The following is a 26520-nucleotide window of genomic DNA, read 5'->3' on the forward strand; positions in this document are numbered from 1 at the left end:
AAGTAAATAAAGCCATAAATGTGCATAAGTGAATGACAAGAATTAAAGACAAAAAGTAAATAACAAGAATTAAGAATGAAATTAACATTGGGATCAAGAGATATTGCATTCTTAGGATCAATAGTTTTCATCTCATCTTCAATCATGCAACTCATTGACCTCTTGGCAATCATGATTGATTGAATCCCAATTCCTTGGTAATTTAATCTCTCAAATCTTGATCAATAGCCAATTCCTTGGTCTAATTGCTCATGAGAAGAGAAGAAGATGGTCCCTAATTATACCACACATCATCATAGATCCATGTAGAGGGAGGATTATATGTCACTGGTGCACGAAATTGTGATGTCCAGGCTCGAATCCCTGGTAATGGCTCCAAAGCTTGGTGCTCTGATCTTAATTCATAATTGTCACAACTTCGATACAACTAACCAGCAAGTGCACTGGGTCGTCCAAGTAATACCTTACGTGAGTAAGGGTCGAATCCCACGGAGATTGTTGGTATGAAGCAAGCTATGGTCACCTTGTAAATCTCAGTCAGGCAGATATAAAGTGATGATATGGTTTTCGAATTTAATATAATAAAATAGGGATAGAGATACTTATGTAAATCATTGGTAGGAATTTCAGATAAGCGAATGGAGATGCTTTTCGTTCCTCTGAACCTCTGCTTTCCTGCTATCTTCATCCAATCAGTCTTACTCCTTTCCATGGCTGGCTTTATGCAAGGGCATCACCGTTGTCAGTGGCTACATCCCCTCCTCTCAGTGAATAATATGCTCACGCACCCTGTCACGGCACGGCTATTCATCTGTCGGTTCCCGATCATGCTGGAATAGGATTCACCCTCCTTTTGCGTCTGTCACTAACGCCCAGCACTCGCGAGTTTGAAGCTCGTCACAGTCATTCAATCATTGAATCCTACTCAGAATACCACAGACAAGGTTTAGACCTTCCGGATTCTCTTGAATGCCGCCATCATTCTAGCTTACGCCACGAAGATTCTGGTTAGGAGATCTAAGAGATACTCATTCTAGCTTAATTCATGTAGAACAGAAGTGTTTGTCAGGCACGCGTTCATAAGGGAGAAGGATGATGAGCGTCACACATAATCATCACCTTCATCACGTTCTTGGGTGCGAATGGATATCTTAGAAGAGAAATAAGAAGAATTGAATAAAAAACAGTAGTACTTTGCATTAATCTTTGAGGGACAGCAGAGCTCCACACCTTAATCTATGGAGTGTAGAAACTCTACCGTATGAAAATACATAAGTGAAGGTCCAGGAATGGCCGAGATGGCCAGCCCCCTAAACGAGATCAATAGTCTCCTAAGATGAACAATGGATTAAAACTGAGACCAAAGATGTCTAATACAATAGTAAGAGGTCCTATTTATAATAAACTAGCTACTAGGGTTTACATGAGTAAGTATTTGATGTATAAATCCACTTCCGGGGCCCACTTGGTGTGTGTTTGGGCTGAGCTTAAGTGTTGCACGTGCAGAGGCCATTTGTGGAGTTGAACGCCAGTTTTTGTGCCAGTTTGGGCGTTCAACTCTGGTTTTGGATCCTTTTCTGGCGCTGGACGCCAGATTTGGGCAGAAGGCTGGCGTTGAACGCCAGTTTACGTCGTCAATTCTTGGCCAAAGTATGGACTATTATATATTTCTGGAAAGCCCTGGATGTCTACTTTCCAACGCAATTGGAAGCGCGCCATTTCGAGTTCTGTAGCTCCAGAAAATCCACTTTGAGTGCAGGGAGGTCAGAATCCAACAGCATCAGCAGTCCTTTTTCAACCTCTGAATCTGATTTTTGCTCAAGTCCCTCAATTTCAGCCAGAAAATACCTGAAATCACAGAAAAACACACAAACTCATAGTAAAGTCCAGAAATGTGAATTTAACATAAAAACTAATGAAAACATCCCTAAAAGTAACTAGATCCTACTAAAAATATACTAAAAACAATGTCAAAAAGCATATAAATTATCCGCTCATCACAACACCAAACTTAAATTGTTGCTTGTCCCCAAGCAACTGAAAATCAAACAGGATAAAAAGAAGAGAATATACTATAAATTCCAAACTATCAATGAAACATAGCTCCAATCAAATGAGCGGGACTTATAGCTTTTTGCCTCTTGAATAGTTTTGGCATCTCACTTTATCCATTGAGGTTCAGAATGATTGGCATCTATAGGAACTTCAGATTTCGAATAGTGTTATTGACTCTCCTAGTTCAGTATGATGATTCTTGAACACAGCTTCTTTATGAGTCTTGGCCGTGGCCCTAAGCACTTTGTTTTCCAGTATTACCACCGGATACATAAATGCCACAGACACATAATTGGGTGAACCTTTTCAGATTGTGACTCAGCTTTGCTAAAGTCCCCAATTAGAGGTGTCCAGGGTTCTTAAGCACACTCTTCTTTTGCTTTGGACCTTGACTTTAACCGCTCAGTCTCAAGTTTTCACTTGACACCTACACGCCACAAGCACATGGTTAGGGACAGCTTGGTTTAGCCGCTTAGGCCAGGATTTTATTCCTTTAGGCCCTCCTATCCACTGATGCTCAAAGCCTTGGGATCCTTTTTATTTGCCCTTGCCTTTTGGTTTTAAGCGTTATTGGCTTTTTGCTCTTGCCTCTTGGTTTTAAGAGCTTTTGGCTTTTTCTGCTTGCTTTTTCTTTTTCTTTCTATTTTTTTTTATTTTTTCGCCTATTTTTTTTTTCTATTTTTTTTCTGCAAGCTTTGTTCTTTGCTGCTTTTTCTTGCTTCAAGAATCATTTTTATGATTTTTCAGATTATCAAATAACATGTCTCCTAGTCATCATTCTTTCAAGAGCCAACATATTTAACATTCTTAAACAACAACTTCAAAAGACATATGCACTGTTCAAGCATACATTCAGAAAACAAGAAGCATTGTCACCACATCAATATAATTAAACTAAGTTCAAGGATAAATTCAAAACTCATGTACTTCTTGTTCTTTTGAATTAAAATATTTTTCATTTAAGAGAGGTGATGGATTCATAGGACATTTATAACTTTAAGACATAGTTACTAACTACTAATGATCATGTAATGAAGACACAAACACAGATAAGCACATAACATAGAAAACGAAAAACAGAAGAAATAAGAACAAGGAATGAATCCACCTTAGTAATGGTGGCGTTTCCTTCTTGAGGAACCAATGATGTCCTTGAGCTCTTCTATGTCTCTTCCTTGTCTTTGTTGCTCCTCCTTCATTGCTTTTAGATCTTCTCTGATTTCATGAAGGATGATGGAGTGCTCTTGATGTTCCACCCTTAGTTGCTTCCAATAATTGTGTGGAAGAAAATGTATCCCCTGAGGTATCTCAGGGATCTCTTGATTTGCAGTCAAATGTTCTACCACTGAGCTATAGACCCTTGATGGAAGCTTTTATCTTCCCTTTCCTCTTTCTAGAGGTTTCTCTGGCCTTAGGTGCCATCAATGGTTATGGAAAAAACAAAAAAGCTATGCTTTTACCACACCAAACTTAGAATGTTGCTCGCCTTCGAGCAAAAGAAGAAAGAATAGAAGAATAAGAAGAAGATATGGAAGAGATGGAGGGAGATGTGTATTCGGCCATATGGGTGGGATTGGGTGGGAAAGAGATGTTGAATTTTGAAGGAAAGTGGGTGTTTGGATGTGAGTGGTAAAGGGTTAATTAGGGAAGAGTGTTTATTGGGAATAGAGGATGATTGAGAAGAGAGAAGAGAGTGAGTGGAGGTAGGTGGGGATCCTGTGGGGTCCACAGATCCTGAGGTGATCCTGTGAGGTCCACAGATCTTGAGGTGTCAAGGCATTTACATCCCTGCACCAAGTTAGGCATGCAAAATGCCCTTGCACACAACTCTGGGCGTTCAGCGCCAGGTTGGTGCCCATTTTGGGCGTTCAACGCCCATTTGCTGCCATTTCTGGCGTTGAACGCCAGAACCATGCTTGTTCTGGGCGTTCAGCGCCAGGATGCTCCCATTCTGGGCGTTCAGCGCCAGAACTATGCTCTGTTCTGGCGTTTGAACGCCAAACAGATGCTCCTCCAGGGTGTGATTTTTCTTCTGCTGTTTTTGATTCCGTTTTTGATTTTTTTGTTTATTTTGTGACTCCAAATGATCATGAACCTAAGAAAACATGAAAAACAATAAAAATAAGAATTAGATAAACATTGGGTTGCCTCCCAACAAGCGCTTCTTTAATGTCAATAGCTTGACAGTGGGCTCTCATGGAGCCTCACAGATGTGCAGAGCTTTGTTGAGACTCTTCAACACCAAACTTAGAGTTTGGATATGGGAGTTCAACACCAAACTTAGAGTTTGGTTGTGGCCTCCCAACACCAAACTTAGAGTTTGACTGTGGGGGCTCTGGTTGACTCTGCTTGGAGAGAAGCTTTTCAAGCTTCCTCTCCATGGTTGCAGAGGGAGATCCTTGAGTTTTGAATACAAGGGAGTTCTCATTCCATTGAAGGACTATTTCACCTCTGTCAATATCGATCACAGCTCTTGCTGTGGCCAGGAAAGGTCTTCCTAGGATGATGGATTCATCCTCTTCCTTTCCAGTATCCAGGACTATGAAATCAGCAGGGATGTAAAGGCCCTCAACCTTTACTAAAACGTCCTCTACTTGTCCATAAGCCTGTCTTCTTGAGCTGTCTGCCATCTCTAGTGAGATTTTAGCAGCTTGCACCCCATAGATTCCCAGTTTCTCTATTACAGAGAGGGGCATGAGGTTTATTCCTGAACCAAGGTCACACAGAGCCTTAAAGATCATGGTGCCTATGGTACAGGGTATTATGAACTTTCCAGGATCCTGTCTCTTCTGAGGCAATGTCAGTTGATCCAGATCACTTAGTTCATTGATGAACAAGGGAGGTTCAACTTCCCAAGCATCAATGCCAAACAATTTGGCATTCAGCTTCATGATTGCACCAAGAAACTTGGCAGTTTGCTCTTCAGTGACATCCTCATTCTCTTCAGAAGAGGAATACTCATCAGAGCTCATGAAGGGCATAAGGAGGTTCAATGGAATCTCTATGGTCTCTAGATGAGCCTCAGAGTCCTTTGGTTCCTCAGAGGGAAGCTCCTTATTGGTCACTGGACGTCCCAGGAGGTCTTCCTCCTTGGGATTCACGTCCTCTCCTCTCCTCACAGGTTCGGCCATGGCGCTTATGTCAATGGCCTTGCACTCTCCTTTTGGGTTCTCTTCTGTATTACTTGGGAGAGTACTAGGAGGGATTTCAGTGATCCTTTTACTCAGCTGGCCCACTTGTGCTTCCAAATTTCTAATGGAAGACCTTGTTTCATTCATGAAACTTACAGTGGCCTTAGATAGATCAGAGACTAGATTTGCTAAATTAGAAGCGTTTTGTCCAGAGTTCTCTGTCTGTTGCTGAGTTGATGATGGAAAAGGTTTGCTATTGCTAAACCTGTTTCTTCCACCATTGTTAAAGCCTTGTTGAGGCTTCTGATCCTTCCATGAGAAATTTGGATGATTTTTCCATGTTGAGTTATAGGTGTTTCCATAAGGTTCACCTAAGTAATTTACCTCTGCTATTGCAGGGTTCTCAGGATCATAGGCTTCTTCTTCAGAAGATGCCTCTTGAGTACTGTTGGATGCAGCTTGCATTCCATGCAGACTCTGAGAAATCATATTGACTTGTTGAGTCAATATTTTATTCTGAGCCAATATGGCATTCAGAGTATCAACTTCAAGAACTCCCTTCTTCATAGGCGTCACATTGCTCACAGGATTCCTTTCAGAAGTGTACATGAACTGGTTATTAGCAACCATGTCAATGAGTTCTTGAGCTTCTGCAGGCATTTTCTTTAGGTGAATGGATCCACCTGCAGAAGTGTCCATTGACATCTTTGATAGCTCAGATAAACCATCATAGAATATATCCAGGATGGTCCATTCTGAAAGCATGTCAGAAGGACACTTTTTGGTCAACTGTTTGTATCTTTCCCAAGCTTCATAGAGAGATTCACCTTCTTTCTGTCTGAAGGTTTGAACATCAGCTCTAAGCTTGCTCAGCTTTTGAGGAGGAAAGTACTTGGCTAAGAAAGCCGTGACCAGCTTATCCCAAGAGTTCAGGCTGTCTTTGGGTTGAGAATCCAACCATAATCTAGCTCTGTCTCTTACAGCAAAAGGGAAAAGCATGAGCCTGTAGACTTCAGGATCTACTCCATTAGTCTTAACAGTATCACATATCTGCAAGAATTCAGTTAAGAACTGAAAAGGATCTTCAGATGGAAATCCATGAAACTTGCAGTTCTGCTGCATCAGAGAAAATAATTGAGGTTTCAGCTCAAAGTTGTTTGCTCCAATGGCAGGAATGGAGATGCTTCTTCCATGTAAATTGGAATTAGGTGCAGTAAAGTCACCAAGCATCTTCCTTACATTATTATTATTTTCGGCTGCCATCTCCTTTTCCTGTTCGAAAATTTCTGAAAGGTTATCTCTGGATTGTTGTATTTTAGCTTCTCTTAATTTTCTCTTCAGAGTCCTTTCAGGTTCTGGATCTGCTTCCACAAGAATGTTCTTATCCTTGCTCCTGCTCATATGACAAAGAAGAAGGCACAGAAAAATAATAATAATAATGGAGATCCTTTATACCACAGTATAGGGATCCCTTTGTGAGTGGAAGAAAAGAGGGGGAGACAAAGAATGTGATGTAAAGGAAGAAACACAACTGTACGGATGGAAGAGATGTGAGATGAGATGTTAGGATATGAATGAATAAATAGAATAGAATGGGGGAGGGATAATTTTCGAAAATTATTTTTGAAAAAGAGTTAGTGATTTTTGAAAATAGTTTTTGAAAAAGTTTAGTATTTTTTTCGAAAAATTTTTTTTTATAAAATAATAAAAATAATTAGTTAATAAAAAAGAAATTTTTGAAAAAGAGGGAAGATATTTTCGAAAATTAGAGAGAGAGAGAGAGAGTTAGTTAGGTAGTTTTGAAAAAGTTAAGAAACAAACAAAAAGTTAGTTAGTTAGTTGAAACAAATTTTGAAAAGATAGGAAGTTAGGAGGTTAGGAAAGATATTTTGAAAAGATATTTTTGAAAAAGATAAGATGAGAAGATATTTTTGAAAAGATATGATAGAAATTAGTTTTTGAAAAAGATTTGATTTTTAAAATCTCAATTAATGACTTGATTCATAAGAAATCACAAGATATGATTCTAGAACTCAAAGTTTGAATCTTTCTTAACAAGCAAGTAACAAACTTCAAATTTTTGAATCAAAACATTAATTGATTATGTTATTGTCGAAAATTTGGTCTAAAAATAAGAAAAAGATTTCTGAAAAATATTTTTGGAATTTTCGAAAATAACTAAGAATTTTGAAAAAGATTTGATTTTTGAAAAAGATTTTGAAAAAGATAAGATTTTCAAATTGAAAATTTGATTTGACTCATAAGAAACAACTTGATTTTAAAAATTTTTGAAAAAGTCAACTCAAATTTTCGAATTTGATGAGAGAAAAAGGGAAAGATATTTTTTTGATTTTTTTTTTGAATTTTTATGATGCACGGGAAAAACAAGAAAAATGATGCAATGCATGAAATTTTTAGATCAAAACAATGAATGCATGCATGAATGCTATGAATGTCAAGATGAACACCAAGAACACTATGGAGAACATGATGAACATCAAGAACATATTTTTGAAAAATTTTTAATGCAAAGAAAACATGCAGGACACCAAACTTAGAATTCTTTGATGCTTAGACACTAAGAATTCAAGAATGCCTATGATAAACATGAAAAGACACAAAACACAAAAATCATCAAGATCAAACAAGAAGACTTACCAAGAACAACTTGAAGATCATGAAGAACACTATGAATGCATGGGATTTTCGAAAAATGCAAAATGCATATGCAAGTGACACCAAACTTATGATATGACTCAAGACTCAAATAAGAAACACAAAATATTTTTGATTTTTATGATTTTCTAATTTTTTTGGATTTTTATTTTATATTTTTCGCATATTGAAAGGAAAAATAAGGATTCCAAAAATTTTTAATATGAATTCCAGGAATCTTGCCATGTTAGTCTAAAGCTTCAGTCCAGGAATTAGACATGGCTCACTAGCCAGCCAAGCTTTCAAAGAAAGCTCCAGTCCAAAACACTAGACATGGCCAATGGCCAGCCAAGCTTCAGCAGGTGATCATGGATCAGCAGCAGGTGGATGAGCAACAACTAATTTGCTCTTGATAACAAATTGCAAGCCTCAGTCCAAATGAATTTAGACATGGCTTTACAGCCAGTCAGGCTTCACATGCTTCATGAAACACTAGAATTCATTCTTAAAAATTTTGAATAAATTTTTGAAAACATTTTTGTTTTATTTTTTTTCGAAAACATATGAGAGATTTTTGAAAATATTTTTGAAAGATTTTTTTGAAAACAAAACGAAAAGAAAATTACCTAATCTGAGCAACAAGATGAACCGTCAGTTGCCCAAACACAAACAATCCCCGGCAACGGCGCCAAAAACTTGGTGCACGAAATTGTGATGTCCAGGCTCGAATCCCTGGTAATGGCTCCAAAGCTTGGTGCTCTGATCTTAATTCATAATTGTCACAACTTCGATACAACTAACCAGCAAGTGCACTGGGTCGTCCAAGTAATACCTTACGTGAGTAAGGGTCGAATCCCACGGAGATTGTTGGTATGAAGCAAGCTATGGTCACCTTGTAAATCTCAGTCAGGCAGATATAAAGTGATGATATGGTTTTCGAATTTAATATAATAAAATAGGGATAGAGATACTTATGTAAATCATTGGTAGGAATTTCAGATAAGCGAATGGAGATGCTTTTCGTTCCTCTGAACCTCTGCTTTCCTGCTATCTTCATCCAATCAGTCTTACTCCTTTCCATGGCTGGCTTTATGCAAGGGCATCACCGTTGTCAGTGGCTACATCCCCTCCTCTCAGTGAATAATATGCTCACGCACCCTGTCACGGCACGGCTATTCATCTGTCGGTTCCCGATCATGCTGGAATAGGATTCACCCTCCTTTTGCGTCTGTCACTAACGCCCAGCACTCGCGAGTTTGAAGCTCGTCACAGTCATTCAATCATTGAATCCTACTCAGAATACCACAGACAAGGTTTAGACCTTCCGGATTCTCTTGAATGCCGCCATCATTCTAGCTTACGCCACGAAGATTCTGGTTAGGAGATCTAAGAGATACTCATTCTAGCTTAATTCATGTAGAACAGAAGTGTTTGTCAGGCACGCGTTCATAAGGGAGAAGGATGATGAGCGTCACACATAATCATCACCTTCATCACGTTCTTGGGTGCGAATGGATATCTTAGAAGAGAAATAAGAAGAATTGAATAAAAAACAGTAGTACTTTGCATTAATCTTTGAGGGACAGCAGAGCTCCACACCTTAATCTATGGAGTGTAGAAACTCTACCGTATGAAAATACATAAGTGAAGGTCCAGGAATGGCCGAGATGGCCAGCCCCCTAAACGAGATCAATAGTCTCCTAAGATGAACAATGGATTAAAACTGAGACCAAAGATGTCTAATACAATAGTAAGAGGTCCTATTTATAATAAACTAGCTACTAGGGTTTACATGAGTAAGTATTTGATGTATAAATCCACTTCCGGGGCCCACTTGGTGTGTGTTTGGGCTGAGCTTAAGTGTTGCACGTGCAGAGGCCATTTGTGGAGTTGAACGCCAGTTTTTGTGCCAGTTTGGGCGTTCAACTCTGGTTTTGGATCCTTTTCTGGCGCTGGACGCCAGATTTGGGCAGAAGGCTGGCGTTGAACGCCAGTTTACGTCGTCAATTCTTGGCCAAAGTATGGACTATTATATATTTCTGGAAAGCCCTGGATGTCTACTTTCCAACGCAATTGGAAGCGCGCCATTTCGAGTTCTGTAGCTCCAGAAAATCCACTTTGAGTGCAGGGAGGTCAGAATCCAACAGCATCAGCAGTCCTTTTTCAACCTCTGAATCTGATTTTTGCTCAAGTCCCTCAATTTCAGCCAGAAAATACCTGAAATCACAGAAAAACACACAAACTCATAGTAAAGTCCAGAAATGTGAATTTAACATAAAAACTAATGAAAACATCCCTAAAAGTAACTAGATCCTACTAAAAATATACTAAAAACAATGTCAAAAAGCGTATAAATTATCCGCTCATCAGTCACCATATCCAAACACCAAAACCCAAATTAATTCAAGTGTGAGAAAGAATTTCAAGCATGGTTTTATGTTTCCTCTTCCAAGGTTCCCATAAAACCCAATTACATTTAATCTCTTTTCCAAGATAATTGAATTCTAGAATGAAGCTAAGGTCCTATTTATAAGCTACCTAAATTACAAATTCAAATGAAATTACAATCAAATGCAAATTTCGTAATTACTTCTAGATGATTCTTGTGGCCTTGATTGATTGTTAATTGTGGCTTGACTTGGACTTGTGAACTTTTAATTCTCTTCGTAGAAGTTTGAAACATTGAAGAATAAATGAAGGAATTGGAGTATTAGAAGTGGCCCAATGTGGAGTGTCATTGAAGTGGCATTTTGGGCTTGTGAAGGTTTGGGAAAGCTTGCACACTGAATTATTGATCTGTTTGGGTCCCCAAATTAAATACCTACTATAGACTATTATATATCATTGGAAAGCTCTAGATCTCAGCTTTCTAACGCCGCTGAAAGCATGTCAGTTGGACTTCTCTAGCTCAAGTTATGATCTTTTGAAGATGAAGAGGTCAGTCTGGCATGCTTGCTGGAATTTTGTCCCAGCGTGCCATGCCCAGGTTTTGGCGTGCCACACCGAGCATGTAGCGTTGAAAGAACTACAATTTTCACCCTCAAATCTAGTGTCTACCATAGAGTGTTATATATGGTTGGAAATCTCTGGAAGTCTACTTTCCAATGGCACTAAGATCACCTCATTTGGAGCTTTGTAGCTCGAGTTATTCTTGTTTGAGTGTGAAGAAGTAAGGGTTGCAAATCCTCTTTGCTTCTCTTTGAGTTTGTCTCCAACTCTTTTGCCACCTTGAGAGTGTGCTTCCTCTATTAGTGCTTTTATTGCTTCTTTTTCTATCATTTGCTACAAAATTTAACACAAACCCATTTCAAAGCAATGTACCATAATATTTATCATTTAGTTCATGAAATTGCACTGAAACAATGAATATGTGCTCTTTTTATGGTCCTTTCGCCTAGGTAAAAAGGGTAAATGATGCAAGTCATCAGTGGATAAGGATCTTTTGGGCAGGCTTTGTTGAGGTCGGTGTAATCAGTGCATATCTGCCACTTCCCATTTGACTTTTTGGCCAATACTATATTGGCTAGCCACAATGGATATTTTACCTCCCTTATGAATCCTGCCTCCAGCAAGGCCTGTACCTGCTCCTCTATGGCTTGTGACCTCTCTGGACCATGCTTTCTACATTTTTACTGCACTAGCCGAGACCCAGGATATACGGCTAACTTATGATACATTAGTCCAGGATCAATGCCGGGCATGTCGGCGGCCTTCCATGCAAAGAGGTCGGAATTATCCTTTAGGAGCTTTGTTAGTAGCTCCTTTAGGTCTTCATTTAGATTCGCCCCTATGTTTGTTGTTTTGTCTTGAGTGTCTCCAATTTGAACTTCTTTGGTTTCACCTTCCGGCTGAGGGCGACGTTCTTCGCGAGCTCGAATTCCCCCGAGTTCTATGGTATTGGTTTCCTTTCCTCTGGGGTCACCTTTAAGGTTCAGAATTTCGTTGTAACAGCGTCGCATGAGTTTTTGGTCCCCCTTTATGGTAGCGATCCCTTCTATAGTTAGGAACTTCATGTTTAGATGTGGAGTGGAGACCACCACGGCGAGTTGATTTAACGATGTCCATCCTATAAGGGCATTGTATGTGGAGTTCACATCGACTACGATGTAGTCTATGCTCAACGTTTAGACCGTGTTCCTTTTCCAAATGTTGTGTGCAGTGGGATGTACCCAAGTGGTTGGATTGGGGCATCTCCGAGTCCGAACAAGCTATTTGGATAAGCTCTGAGCTCTTTCTCTTGTAGGCCGAGCTTGTCGAAGGCGGATTTGAACATGATATCTGTAAAACTTCCTTGGTCTACCAACGTTCGGTGGAGGTTGGCGTTGGTGGGTACGATTGTAATGACCACGGGGTCATCATGCCCCGGGATGATGCCTGCGGCATCCTCTTGAGTGAAGGTAATAGTGGGGAGGTCGGGTGACCTGTCCCCCTCTCCGACACGATACACCTCTTTGAGATGTCCTTTGCGGGATGATTTAGAGATCCCTCCTCCTGCAAATCCTTCGTTTATCATGTGAACATGTCTTTCAGGGGTGTAAGGGGGACGTTCAGCTCATCCGACCTCTTCATCCCTTCTTCTCTTTTTTGATTCATCCGCTCTATTGGCTAAGAACCGATCTAATCTCCCTTCTCGTGCCAATTTTTCTGTGACATTTTTAGGTCGTAGCACTTGTTGGTAGAATGCCCATAGATTCGGTGTTATTTGCAATACTATGTCCGACTTCCTCCTCTCTTGTGTTTAATCGGGCGAGGCATTGGGATCTTCTAAGTGTTACATATCTCCCGGTAAACGTCCACAAGAGACACCAGAAGAGGGGTATAGTTATGGTACTTTCTGGGTTTCTCAGTGTTTCGAGGGTTACCTGAAACTGAAGGTCGATCTCGGATGAGATCTGCTGTGGTGGGCGGAGCTGTCGTGTCTGACCTGGTGGAACTGGTGGAGCTGGAGATGCTGCTGATCTTTCGTCACCGGAGGGTGGTAGTACCTGCAAGATACTCCGATGCTTAAGTTAGCATGGGCTTTAACCAGGTTTTTTAGTAGAATCAGAGTATGAGTTATACATGGGTGCTCCAGTGTATTTATAGTAGTATAGGCTGACCTTTTTATATAAGATAAGTTAGTTATCTTATCTTTATCTTTAAGTGAGGTTATCTTATCTTCAGGGGAACCGTCCTTATCCTTCTAGGCTTTAACTGCCTTTAGATTGGGTTGTGTCCCTTTATTTGGGCCTGTTCGGGCCTCTCATGTCGATTTGGCTGAACTCTTTTAAAGAAGTGGTCGGGGGGTCCTGACCTGAAGAGGTCGGTTGTTTTGTCTTCGATCTCTCTAGGTCGGATAGCTCGACTCAGGGTATGAACAGTGCCCCTGATTGAGCTCGATCTTTTTTAAGGTCGTGTCTTTCAGACTTTGACTTTTTTGGAGAAGTCGAGCTGGAGAATTTCTGCCTTTTGCCGTTTTATATAACTCCTGCTGGGCTACTTTGAATGCGAAGCATTTTTCTCTTTTTTGTAGAGCGTGTTGCACTTCTCTTGAAAACGTGCGAGGGTTTAAAAGCTCATTTAATACCTGTTTATACCCTGGGTTGAACTATCCGACCCAGGCTGAATCGACCGACCTCTTCAAGTCAGAAATATCCGACCTCTTCTCAAACAGCTCGGCCAAGTCACCAGGAAAGCCTAAAAAGGGCCCAAACAGAGGAACACGACCCAAATCCAAAGGCAGCCCAAGCCTATAGAGATAAGGGCGGTTCCCTTGAAGATATGATGACTTCACTCAAAGATAAGATAAGATAAGATAACTATCTTTTCTCCAAAAAGGTCACTCCTCACCATTATAAATACATTGGAGCACCCGGCTATAACTCATACTTTGATTCTACAAAAAACCTGCTCAATACCCTTGCTAACTTAAGCATCGGAGTCCCTTACAGGTACCACCACCCTCCGGTGACGAAGGATTAGCACCATCCCCAGTTCAACAAATCGGATACAGCGGGTCCAGCAGCTACCATCAAGTTGGATTCTACAACTCCGATCAGCACAGAAGATCTCGTCCGAGATCGACCTACAGTTTCAGGTAACCCTCGGAACAATACCCCTTCGCCGTTTCCTTTTTCCCTCTTTTGGCACCTCACTTTGAATTTTTCTTTTTTTCAAAACATTCACTTTACAGTTTCCTTCTCTAACTCTTCTCCGTCTCCTTCGCTTGTTGTTCGCAAGACGTTTCATTCCTCTATACCTCTTGTTTTCGCATCTCTCGCGCTTCCCTCTTCGCTTTCGAAGGCGGCTGTTTGGAGTGAGCTTTGTTGCTGTTTTCTTCCTGATCGCCTTCTTGTGCTCGTCTCTTCTTCCTTTTCAAGTTGGCATTTTCTTTTCTTTTATGCTTTTTGTGAATTTTTTGTTGCATGTGATTTTTATTTTACTTCTGAGAGTCTTGATCCTTTTTGAGAAAAGATTGTATCTTTCTTTTTGTGTTTTTATGATTTTCTTTGAGCAAGCTTACATCTTTGCGGTGATCCTGTACTTTGTTGTGACGCATGTGCCCGATAGTTTCTGCTTCCTTAGGGTTTTATTTTCTTTTGGTTGCATTTCCTTGATCAAAGTCTTGGCTTTTGTTGGAACTGCCTATAGAGGAAGATAGTGACTTGCTGGTAGGGAAGTATGTGTGCCTTCTGGTGATCTTGTTTCTTTTCATCGTTGCCTGACTTCTCTTTGTTCTTGCTTAACAATCTTCTGATGATAAAATGTTATAACTTTTGATTTTTTTTTGTTGGTGATGATGGCTTTTGCGTCATGTAGTGTCGATTCTTGTTTGCGAGATGTTATAGGTCGTCAATTTGCTCTTTTCTGGTTCTTGCCTTGTTATTGCCTCCAAAGGGTGCCCCTGGGCTTTTGGTGTGAGTCCTGGGGTTTCCCTTTTTCTAACTTCTTGATTTTCATATGTTATTGTCCGAGTTGTTTCCCTATTTGTCCGAGTTGTCTGGTAGTAACCCATTTTATTTTTTTACTGTGGGAATAGTTGACCCATGTCACATCGCAAAAACATTGTTGCAATGTCTTCTAAGATCCCGGATGGCATGTCAGATTGGCTGGATTCTATTATTCTGATGTGTGTTACAGTTGCTGACTCTGAGTATTGTGTGCGGCTTAGGAGACACCATAGGATTTGTAGTGATAGGGATCAGGAGAAGAACTATGAGTTAGTGTCACCTGACCCTGAGGAGAGGGTTAGCTTTCCCTCTTTAACTTAAGGAGAGCACCCTTTTTTCTACGCTTATGACTATTCCTTTAGTCAGTTGAATATTACCATTACTTTTATCCCTTTTGAGACCGAGTTGATGTGGTCTTGCAATGTAGCTCCTTCTCAGCTCAACCTGAACTCCTAGGGCTTTATAAAAATCTTTCAATTGTTGTGTCAGGAATTAGATATCCGACCTACCCAAACTCTTTTCCTTTATCTTTTTGTGTTGACGAAACCTGGGATGGCTAAGAAGAAAGCCTCCTAGGTTTCCTTCTGAGCTACTCAGGGCAAAAAGGTTTTCTCCATGTATGACGAGTCCTTTAGGGACTTTAAAAACTATTATTTTAATGTCCGAGTTGTTGAAGGAGCTCGGCCCTTTTTTTTGGATGAAAATGATGAGCCTACCTTCCCTTTGTGCTGGCAGAAGAATGTAATAGTAACTAAATATTCCTGGGAGAGTCTTGATGAGGTTGAGCAGGCCTTTGTGAATGTGTTGGAGGAAGTCTGGGGAGAGCCTCCCCATCTTGATACAAAGAAGTTTTTAGGAGATCCTTCCCTTCTTTGGACTGAATTGGGTAGTCGCTCACTTTATTTGTAGCTTTTCTTTGTGTGTTTGTTTGTTTGCCAGTTTATACCTTTCTTAATTGTAACTTGATTTTGCTTGTTTTCCTTTTTCAGAAATGGTAAAGTCTGTTGATTCTATGAAGGCTTATCGTCAAGCTAAGAAGGCGACAGCTGCTTCCAACATCTCGGCCAAAGTTGCGGAAGGAGAGTCCTCTCAAATTCCTCCAAAGAAACCACCGTCAAGCATTTCTGGGACGAGGAAGGTTATTCCAACCCCTCAGGTCTGGTTTGTCCCTTCTGACCCAATTCGACCCCTTTCTGGCACTGCCTCTTCTCCTACTGCTGGTCCTCCTCCTAAAAAACAAAAAACTGTTGAACCTTATGACTTGGATGCCCCAGATTTTGATGCTATGGGTTTTGTTGATGATCAGATTGCTCCTTTTGGTTGACTTTCTATGGATGATGTGTCCCTCCTTCAACACTTGAATTTATCACTAGTAACAGTATTCGGATGGCCCATATGGGAGCAGCTCTATTCCGTACTGTTCAGGACTCCCCAGTTCATGCTACGAAAGCTTTTCTTGAGGATGCCAGGTCAGAGTTCAATAGGATTAAAGGTTTGAAGGAGGAGTTGGATGCTAGGGTGATTAAGCTAAAGCTGGACTTGGAGAAGGAGAAGTCACGGGTTACTGCCGCTGAGGCTGCAGCCAATCTGGCTGAGGAAACGGCAAAAAACTATAAGGAGAGCTATACCCGTACTTATGCCGAGGTGTTGGAGCTGAGGGAGAGGCTTGAAACTGCCCACATGGATTATGCCGACCTCCAGAGTCAGCTGGTAGATAACGTGACAGGTGCTTATGATAATTTGAGGGCCCAAGTCCATGTTCTTGCTCCTGAACTCGACCTGACTCTCTTTAGCTTAGATAATGTGGTGGAGGATGGCAGAATAGTGCTTGCCCCAGATGACGAGGATGATGAGCCTCCTCCTTCTGCACCACCAGCCAAAGCTTCTACAGCCACGACTTCTTCAAATCCTTCTGCTGAGGTCGACCACTCTCAACCTGATCCGGATTGTGAAATTCTTAATCGTGTGGATGGGACCGTGGATGCCGTCCCTGTGAATATGATTCCTCCTTCATCTACCACTGATGCTGCTACTGGGGAGTCTTTGCACCCCTGATGATTTATGTGTTTTTATCTCCACAGCCCGACTTGTGGGCTTTGGAACTCTAGTTTTTGTAACTTTGTTTATAACTTGGTTCCTTTGATTGTTAGTTGCTTCTATGCAACTTTGTAGATAAACAAAGTACTTTTGAACTCGTGAGGTCCTCTTCTAGGTTGCCTCCTGAGTCTTTTTAATGATTGCTGTGTTTCTTTCGGTATGCTGATTGTTCTTTTGCAAACTTTGCAAATTTTGTAGATCTTTATAGAGTGTTGGTATTCTGCTTGTCCGACCACTTTTTGATTAGATCTTTTATCTGTCTTCTGGTTGGGCAAGATGACCCTTAGGGCTAACTTGCTCGACAACTTTTTAGTGTTCTGGCAGAACCTTTTTAGTTAGTTTTTGAACAATTTTAATAGCCTTGTTGTGGTGTTGTGGCTTTTTGGACAAAGCTGCGTTTCTTTTTAGCGCATGCTTTGGATGGTCGACTTTGTTCGTTTGAGATACCGCTTTCATTGGTCGACTTCTCTGTATCGGTCCTTCTTAAGTTATTTTTAGTAATCCATTTTTCGTGAGACCTTGTCAGGCCACTTTTTATGGATTACTTTTTATAACTCTGTGCATTGATGGGTTGGGTCCGACTTCTTCTTGTCGAATCCCCTTAAGTTATTTTTAGTAATCCATTTTTAGTAAGACCTCGTCAGGCCACTTTTTATGCATTACTTTTTTATAACTTTCTTCGTTGGTTGGCTTGTTCCGACTTCTCTTTTGTCAGTCCTTCTTAAGTTATTTTTAGTAATCCATTTTTAGTAAGACCTCGTCAGACCACTTTTTATGGATTGCTTTTTATAACTTTTGTTGAGTGCCTGGTCCGACTTCTTTGTCGGTACTTCTTAAGTTATTTTTAGTAGTCCATTTTTAGCCAGGCCTCGCCAGGAAACTTTTTATGGATTACTTTTTATAACTTCCTGCATTAATCTATTTTTGTTTGCTTTCACCTTGCCGACTTCATTGTAATCGGGCGATGAGTTTAGTTCTCATCTTGCCGATGTGATTGATGGGCTACGAATACTGTCGGTAACAAAATTCACAAGAATTTCGCATTGCAAGTATAGTCCTCAACCGACAAATAGTCCGCAGATCAAATTTAGAAGGAATTGGTTGTCACAAGTTCAACCCCAAATAGAAATAACCGAACTAGGCCAAGAGCAAAGAAAACTACTCAAAAACTAAAGGAAACATTCCATCAAACACCTAGTGTGCAATAAAAGTAAACATCATAAAATGCAAGAATTAAAAGAACCCACAACTACCACAAGCAAGAAATCAACAATAGCAAATGAAGTAAACATCAAGAGACATAGAAATGTAAAATTGCATTAGAAGAAATCAAGATCCAACAATTGTTCATCAACATAAGAGAAAGCAAAATAAGAAATTAACAAGAGAAACTAAGATGATTAAGACAATAGAACATTAAAATATAAAGAGAATTGAAATCAAAACAAGAATTGAAAGAGAAATTTGAGAGTGATTAAACTAATTTTACCCTAATTTCTATCCTAAAACATGATAAAAACTAAACTATGACTACTTGGTTCATTTTCCCCTGGATCCTTGGGTTCAATAGCATCAGAAATGAGTTAGATTGGGCCCAAAATGAGCTGCAAAATCATTGGCCACGATTTCACTTTAGTGAACCACGTGCTCCATCGGTGTGCACGCGTACATGGCACGTGTGCGCTCTTATACGTCAAGAAACTATGATAAATTTTATATCATTTCGAAGCCCCGGATGTTAGCTTTCCAAAGCAACTAGAACTGCCTCATTTGGACCTCTGTAGCTCAAGTTATGGTCGATTGAGTGCGAAGAGGTCAGGCTTGACAGCTCTGCGGTTCCTTCATTTTTTCATGAGTTCTCCCACTTTGCATGCTTTTCTCCTCACTTTTTCCATCCAATACTTGCCTTATGAACCTGAAATCACTCAACAAACATATCAAGGCATCGAATGGAATTAAAGTGAGTTAAATTTAGCTATTTTAAGGCCTAAAAAGTATGTTTTCACGTTTAAGCACAAATCAAGGGAGAATTGCAAAACCATGCTATTTCATTGAATAAATGTGAGAAAAAGTGATAAAATCTCCCAAATTAAGCACAAGATAAACCACAAAATCGGGGTTTATCAGTACCCCAAAATAACAGTTTCTTGGGGAAGAAGTCATTATTTTGACCAAGTAACTCTATAGAGACCAACTATCTTGCAAGGAATATTTACAAGCAAGACTAACTACGCATGCAATGTACTAACTACTAGGCAAAAGATAGATCCATGGGTGTTGAAAGGAAGAGATTGTTACCCATGGAGATTGGTCGAACAACCTCCCCACACTTAGAATTTAGCACGGTCCTCCGTGCTACCAACAATGCGCAAAGGGCGGTTGGGAGCGGAACCGTCACTATCCCCTTCATCAGAGCTCCCATCACTTGGGTTTGAGGTGGATGTGAATATTTTGGGTTCCTCCATGCTAGGGGTTACACAGCGCATAAGCTTCTTGATGTAAGTGTATCAGCGTTGGTTGCGCCGCTCATATCTATCAATCTTCTGGTGTAGATCTTCTATCCGTTGATGGGTGGATCTTAGTGGTGGTGGTGATGATGAGGTGGAAGGAAAAATAAGTGGAGGGGCCATGTCAAGGCTAGGATTGTTCATGGGAAGCTGTAAGTATTTCCCGCTTGGGACAACATCGCCCTTAGCCAGGATTATAGCCTTCGTGTCCATGGCTTCCCAAGGAACACCTGCATTAGCAACTAAATTAGATACCAATGCTGGAAATGGCAAATTACCCCGGGCGTGGACTTGACCCATCGCTTTCTTGACAAGAAGCGGAATGTTCACCGGTTTCTCCTTGAGAACACACCAAACAAGCAAGGCGAGATCCGCCGTGAAGGATGACTTGTGGGTGCTACGTAGCACATAGTGGGATAGGATCTGGGCCCAAGCTCTAGCTTCTACAGTGAGGGAGCATGTGTCAATGCACTTGGGCCGCATCCGGAGTCGACCTTGGGTCCAAAATGTCTCCGGCTCAGCAATGACTAGGAGGATCGAGTCCCAATCGAACCCAAATTCTTCTCACTGACGTAGGACTTCTTGGTAGCCATCCATGTCACTTGGTACTGATAGGACATTAAGCACTTGCTAAATAGCCTCTTCTGAAACTGGGACTTGCTTCTGGCGCACGTATACCGATTGAAGATAGGGAAGATGGTAGTTAGTATAGAATTCTACCACCCAAGAGAGATTGATCTCCCGTGGTTTTCTCAAAAGAAACTCCCATCCTCGTCTTTCGATGCGGGGTAGAATACAAGGAGCAATCTTGTCCGGCGGAGCGAGTAGATGCTCAGGATGATAGTTCCTCACAACCATGGAGGGGAACACAAGTTCACAGAAGCGGTTGGGGAACCTTGAAGAATCTTTTGCCGGTTTGCTCTTTTCTTTTTCATTAATAGGAGCGGGTGCCTTCACCTTCTTGGATAGGGGTTTGGCTCCTAGTGTAGTGTCACCTTAGAGGTTGACTTTTGGGGTGCCCTTTTTGTGGCCGGTCTCCTTGGAGCTTTCTCCTTACCTTTCTTGGTGGCCATCCTGAAAAAAGAAGGAGAAGAAGGAAAACATTGAACCCAAAGAGTCATCTCAATGCATCCAAGTGAGAAGTAGTGCCCAAAAGAACTTGTTCAATAAACGATTATGGAGACATGGGTCACAACACTTGGCATGGGATGCAAGAGTAAGTAAAGCATGCAAAATGGCATAAGAAGAATAAGCTCAAGCATCCATCATAAAGAGCAAGTCATATTCAATGAGTATCTAATTGGCATGCATAAAGCAAAGTGAACTCGACATGCTTAAAAGAGAACAAGTGAATGAGGAGGGAGCACTAATTTGAAAGTATATGACCAAAATAAACCAAAATGGCGTTTGTGCATTTCCTCGAACACTTGGTGTGCAAATAACAAGCAATGAGCAATTATGAAAACTCAATCAATTAGAGGCCCAAAACGAAATATCAATCATCACATAACGTCCCCTACTTACAAAGATAATGAAAAATAACAAGATCTACCAAAATAAATCAAAGTTCAAGTTCAACATCTATGGAAAAGCAAGAAGAAGAAAAAGTAAACAAGCAAAAAGCAAGTAGTATAATCATGAAACTAAAAGAGAAAATAAGGGAATTAGCAAGAAATATCTAAGAAAAGAAGAGATTATGCAAAGAGAGTAAAAGAAGTGATGTAGAAGAAGTAGAACCTTGAGATGTGTAAAAGAACAAGGTTAAGTTTTCTTTTGGGAAGATGAGAAAGAAATAGAAGAGATGTAGTGCCACTGGAGGTGGTGGTGGTCGTCGGTGAGTGGCCGGAGACGGTGGTGAAGTATGGAAGCAGAAAAGGAAGAGAAGAGAGGTGATGGAGAAAGAAGAAGAAAGAAACAAGAAAGAAGGTGGGAGAGGAATAGAAGCAGGGCGCGCAGCTTTAAAACTGATTCGCGCGACCGGCACGCGCGCACAGTGCGCTGGCGCGTCAGTGAGGGTGGAGCGAAGTGCATGTACGCATCAAGGGCGCGTACGCGTGAAGACATCGGGGCTCCTGGCACAGAGTTGGAACAAAGTAGGCCTAACTCTCTGGTTTTTTGTACCAGAGTAAGCATGTAGCACAGGCGCGCAGAAGCGCACAGTGCGCGGACACGCACAGCGCGCGGACGCGTGCTTGATCGAGTTGGCGATCGGCGTGGACGCGCCAAGTACACCTGCGCATCAGTCGCGGGCATCAAATAGGCACAAAGAAGGCACAACTCTCTGGTTTTTGTACCAGGGAGTCCAGATTGCACAATCGGCGTGCGTGGGCACAGGGCGCTTGCGCGTCAATTGCGATGTTTCAAGGCACGCGCTGGCGTCATGAACGCTGGCGCGTGGGTGCCTGGCACGAAGTGGGCACAAGGTGGGCATAACTCTCTGGTTTTTGTACCAGGAGTGTAGAATGCATCACCGGGGCGCGCGTGCACAGTGCGCTTGCGCGCAGATGCCCCTTTTTCCTTGTTGTTTTTTTTTTATATATATATACAACATAGAAAGAGCTATTCTAACACATTCTTGGCAGGTGTTTAAGCTAGTAGTCAAAGAAAACACTTGCAACTTCATGCACCATTTGAAGCAAGGCATTTTTCCGATATCAACAATTCATCCATACCAAAATGATAAAAATATATGAACATCCTATCTATCCAACAAGAACAATAAAACTAGCATTCCTATGCAATCAACAATATCAAGAAGTCATAAAATTCACAAAAATTTAAAGCTAAAAGCAAGAAGGTATACACAAGGAAGATCTTACCACGGTGGGGTGCCTCCCACCAAGCCCTTTTCTTTAACGTCCTTAAGTTGGATGGTCCTTCGCTTAAGCTTCTTCTCCTTTTGGTGCATCCTCAAGTAGGAGCACTTCCACTTCTCTTGGTGACTTGTAGCCATGGTACTTCTTCACTCTATGTCCATTCACTTTGAAAGTTGTGTCTCTTTGAGGGTCAAACAATTCCACTACTCCATAAGGCTTTATCTCTTTCACCTTAAAGGGTCCTTCCCATCTAAAACGGAGCTTGCCAAGCATAAATCTAAGCCTCGAGTTGTAGAGGAGAACCTCATCACCTTCTTGAAAATCCTTCCTTCGAATATGGTGATCGTGAAAGGCTTTAGTCTTCTCTTTGTATATCTGGGCATTCTCATATGCCTCCATCCTCAAGCACTCGAGCTGTAACAACCCTGATTTTCGAGTATGCGAAATCTTTTCCGAACCGGAAGATCAGTAAGGGGAGAACCTCTGATATATCATCAAGTATCTCAATTCTCATTGTCATTATGTCATCTTTAAGATAGAACCTTTTCTGAGGCACGCTCGATAACGTAGTCACGAAAAACCCAGTTTTTGAACCGTATCGGTTAAGAGTTTTGATTCTGTTTTTCGTAAATAGTCTTAGTTTGACGAACCGGACTCGATTCATGAGAGGAGAGAGATAATAGTATAATATTATCATTATATTAGTATTATAAAATACTTGAATGATATTATAAGGTTACCTGGTCTGTTTTTGTCAAAAACAGAAAACCGGTTTAACCGGGTTCACAATTTACTGGTGCAGCTTAGCACCAGCACTCTCTGATGACTTTAGCAATGCTAAGGCCTCATTATACATGTTTTATTCTCATAATAAATATGTTACTAGTGTCATTTATGCTAGTAGCTCAGAAAATAATTTTTAGAGATGTTTTTGCAAGTGTTCCGATACATCTAGTTTTAGTAGTTATACACCTGAGATATTTTAATATTATTTTAATCCACATCCAAGCCAACCAATCACAACTCACCTTACACCCCCAAGACACTCGAAGGCTGGTCATTTACGACCTTTGGCCGAAAATAAAAAGAGAGAAAAGAGAGAAACTTTCATGAACACTTAATCTTCAAAGCTTGATTTATTCTGAACTAAAACTCAAATCAAAATTCCAATCCGACCAAAATGATCCTCTCTTCTTTCTCTACATGATCATATGAATTATCAAGGCTGGAATCAAGGTGAGTTGGCTGCACCATCTCTCTTTTGATTCGGTTTCAAGGAAACATGGTTAAATATGTGTTTTCTTGATGTGATTTAGGAGGAAAAAGTGCTTAAGGACCACCTGAAAGTTTAATTGAATTAGGAGCAGCAAAACCAGGTAGGGTGTCACGAAATTAATCTTGATTATTTGTGTTTGAGTTGTGTGAATTTTGTATAAATTGGATGTGCTAAAAATTTGTTGCATATATGATTGATTCTTGGTGAAAATTTGGTGAAATTTTGATGAAATTTGATGAAATTCAAGCTTTAAAGTTCATGTTCTTCGGCAGCTGGAAAAACGAAACCCTAAGCTTAAATTGGGATTCAATTTGTGTTAAAATCATGTAGAAAAGATGGGGTTTTAGTGGCTGCTAATTTATTATGAATTATAGTAAAAATCGGTTGCTGAAAAGACTGAAAAACGGGTAAAAACAGAGAAGGAATTTGAAGAATTTATGAAGAACATGAAGAACAATTTGAGTGTGGTGAAGAACATTGAAGAACACCTTTTAGATCTTAGAAAGGGCAAGGAAGTAAAATTTTTGGTGTTTAAGGGGTTATTTGGTAATTTCTAAAAGTTAGGGTGGTTAAAGTAGAAATATTAAAAGTTACGGGTGGTAAAAAGTGAATTTTAAAGGTTAAAAGGTAAAGACAAGGTAATTTTCGAAAATTTAATGATAAAATAATAAATAATAATAAAATATTAAATAATAATATTTAATTAAAAATAATATTTTAATAAAAATATTAAAATAATGCGGAAAAGGCAGTTTTCTGTAAAAGCTTTAGAAAGACACTTTAAGCGCAGAATCTCATAATTACCTTCATAAAACACTTAGGGAGTGGTAATAACATGTTAGTGAGGCAAAGAAAAAAGAAAGATAAAAAGTTGAAGAAAAGATAAAAATCAAAGAAAAAGTCTGTAAAGTTTTAATGACAGAAAAACAGACAGAGACTAGTGAACGAATTAGGGCAACATAGTTTGTTCTTGAGTTGCGACTAGGGTTAGGTATAATATGAAAATTTAAACTGTTTCAGTATAGACTTAATGAACCTATACTTGGGACAGACTAACTATTCATACCGAAATTTACATAAGCTTTAAATACATACGTTAAGCAGAGAAATCAGAGCAGAGTAAAGAAACACAGAGAACAGAATAACCAGAGTAGAATAAAGGGATACAGAGAAAAGAGTAATGTGATAAAGAGAAATGGTTTGAATTAAGATGTTGTAAAAGTAAAAGTTGTAGAGTTTGTATAGCATGATTGAACAGAGGAAGAAATAAGTATTGCATAAGAATGTGAAAGTGATGATGAATAATGAGAATGTTAATGAATGATGATAATGAGAATGATTATGTAAGAATCTGCTGCAGAGAGGCAGTCAGATAGATGGTGGTACGACCACTGAGAACGCTTTCCTGGGATACCTTGCTATAATGCTTTGCTGTAAGATAGAGGTTGCTTACAGAGGTATCGAGATGAGTGTGCTCCTGTAAGACAGAGGTTGCTTACAGTGAGTGTGTTGTTGCTCCTGTAAGACAGAGGTTGCTTACAGTGAGTATGTTGTTGCTCCTGTAAGACAGAGGTTGCTTATAGTGAGTCTGTTGGGCGTATATCGGCTAATAAGTGCCACCCTGCAAGACAAAGGTTGCTTGCAGTGGATACCTTGCAAGACAAAAGTTGCTTGCAGTGGATATTGCCAACAGGAAAGCCTTATCCAGACAGAGGTTGCTGGGTAACATCGGGAGCGGGTATGAAACTGATAGATGAGCTCATTACCTGCACTAGGGCTAGACATGCATCATACTTGGCTGTGCATTTTCCTCTGTTATGATTGTTGTTTGAATGTATGCCTTCTTTGTTTTCATTCTATTCTCTGTGTTTCTGTTTTGTTTTCTTGTATTCTTTTGTTTGTGTTTTGCTTTTTGTTTTCTCTATTTTCTCTATTTATCTGTTTCTTCTGTCTACTACTTCTCGGTATTCTACTATTTATCTGCTAAACAACACGGAATTAATGAACGTAACCAATAACCCCGGCCCTACTAAGAACTCCCCAGTTCTTACCCCTTCTCTCTCTCTTCCCCCTTCAGATGGAAGCATGAGTACCCTTCCGTAGTTTGCTGATGACTGTTCTACAAAGAGGATTCCGCTCTAGGTAGTCTTCTGAGTCTAGAGTGAACTCTGTTACCTGTTTATATGTATATACTGTGAGGCCAGCCAATGTCTGCACCCTGCTTATCTACAAACTTTAGCCTAAGTCCTCCGTACGATGTTGCTATTATGTGGCCACTCGATGAAGTACTTGAGAGACGCTCTTTGATGACATATGATCATGTAGAGGAGTAGTAGACGACCTTCCACCTTTTGATGAAGTTCTACCTGACTTGAGTTTTGAAGACCTAGAACGTACTTTCCCTCGCTTTAGTAGTTTAGAGTGACTAGGTGAGTATAGAGTCTAGGCTAGCCTGGGCGTCAGCTTAGGGACTTCTTGAACAAGTCAGGACCTGGGATGTTGTATGTATATATATGTATATAGATATTATTTAGCTATATCTAGGGGTGTTCTAACTAAAAGGCTATACTCTAATAAAGGCTGGATCACGGAATGATATCAACTGCTTATGATATATTTATGTATGGTTGTTTATAAATTTTTTATCTGTTACTATTTGTGGATTGATTATAAATGATTCTGTTTTTAATCCAAACGTTTTAAAAAAAAAAGGTACCTCGCAAACTAATTACGCTTTTAACAACGAATCAGGCTCATATAATAAATAATACATAATAATTAGGAAGACAAGTTGGTAGCGCTCAGTTTCTAGTATGATCATGACGTACCAGAAAATGGGTCGTTACACGAGCTCCTCTAGTTGTAATTTCCTGGCTGCACCCGCCTTAGTGAAATCCATGTTACACTGCTTTACCGCCCAATAGGCTCTATGCTCAATTTCCACCGGAAGGTGGCATGCCTTACCATAGACGATCTCGAAGGGGCTCATCCTTAACAGAGTCTTGTAGGCCATCCTATACGCCCATAGTACATCTCCTAACCGGAGGCTCCAAT

The 26520-nt window shown here is 40.3% G+C and overlaps 1 protein-coding gene and 1 non-coding gene across 2 annotated transcripts; one reads left to right on the top strand and one right to left on the bottom strand.

The window, feature by feature from the left end:
* The first annotated feature begins 5945 nt into the window (after nucleotides 1-5945).
* Nucleotides 5946-6053, top strand: LOC112781645 (small nucleolar RNA R71). The gene has a single exon (XR_003192409.1). It is a non-coding gene; the product is annotated as a small nucleolar RNA R71 (small nucleolar RNA).
* A 16203-nt stretch (nucleotides 6054-22256) lies between these two features.
* LOC112778508 (uncharacterized) lies at nucleotides 22257-22589 on the bottom strand. The gene has a single exon (XM_025822817.1). The coding sequence runs from the start codon at nucleotides 22587-22589 to the stop codon at nucleotides 22257-22259; it is 333 nt and encodes a 110-aa protein (XP_025678602.1).
* Nucleotides 22590-26520: the final 3931 nt, after the last annotated feature.

This window comes from Arachis hypogaea, chromosome 19, assembly GCF_003086295.3.
Source record: "Arachis hypogaea cultivar Tifrunner chromosome 19, arahy.Tifrunner.gnm2.J5K5, whole genome shotgun sequence".
Taxonomy (NCBI): Eukaryota; Viridiplantae; Streptophyta; class Magnoliopsida; order Fabales; family Fabaceae; genus Arachis; species Arachis hypogaea.

Excerpts from the sequence above, each read along its gene's own strand:
- LOC112778508 (XM_025822817.1), bottom strand. The coding sequence starts at position 22,589 with ATGGAGGCATATGAGAATGCCCAGATATACAAAGAGAAGACTAAAGCC.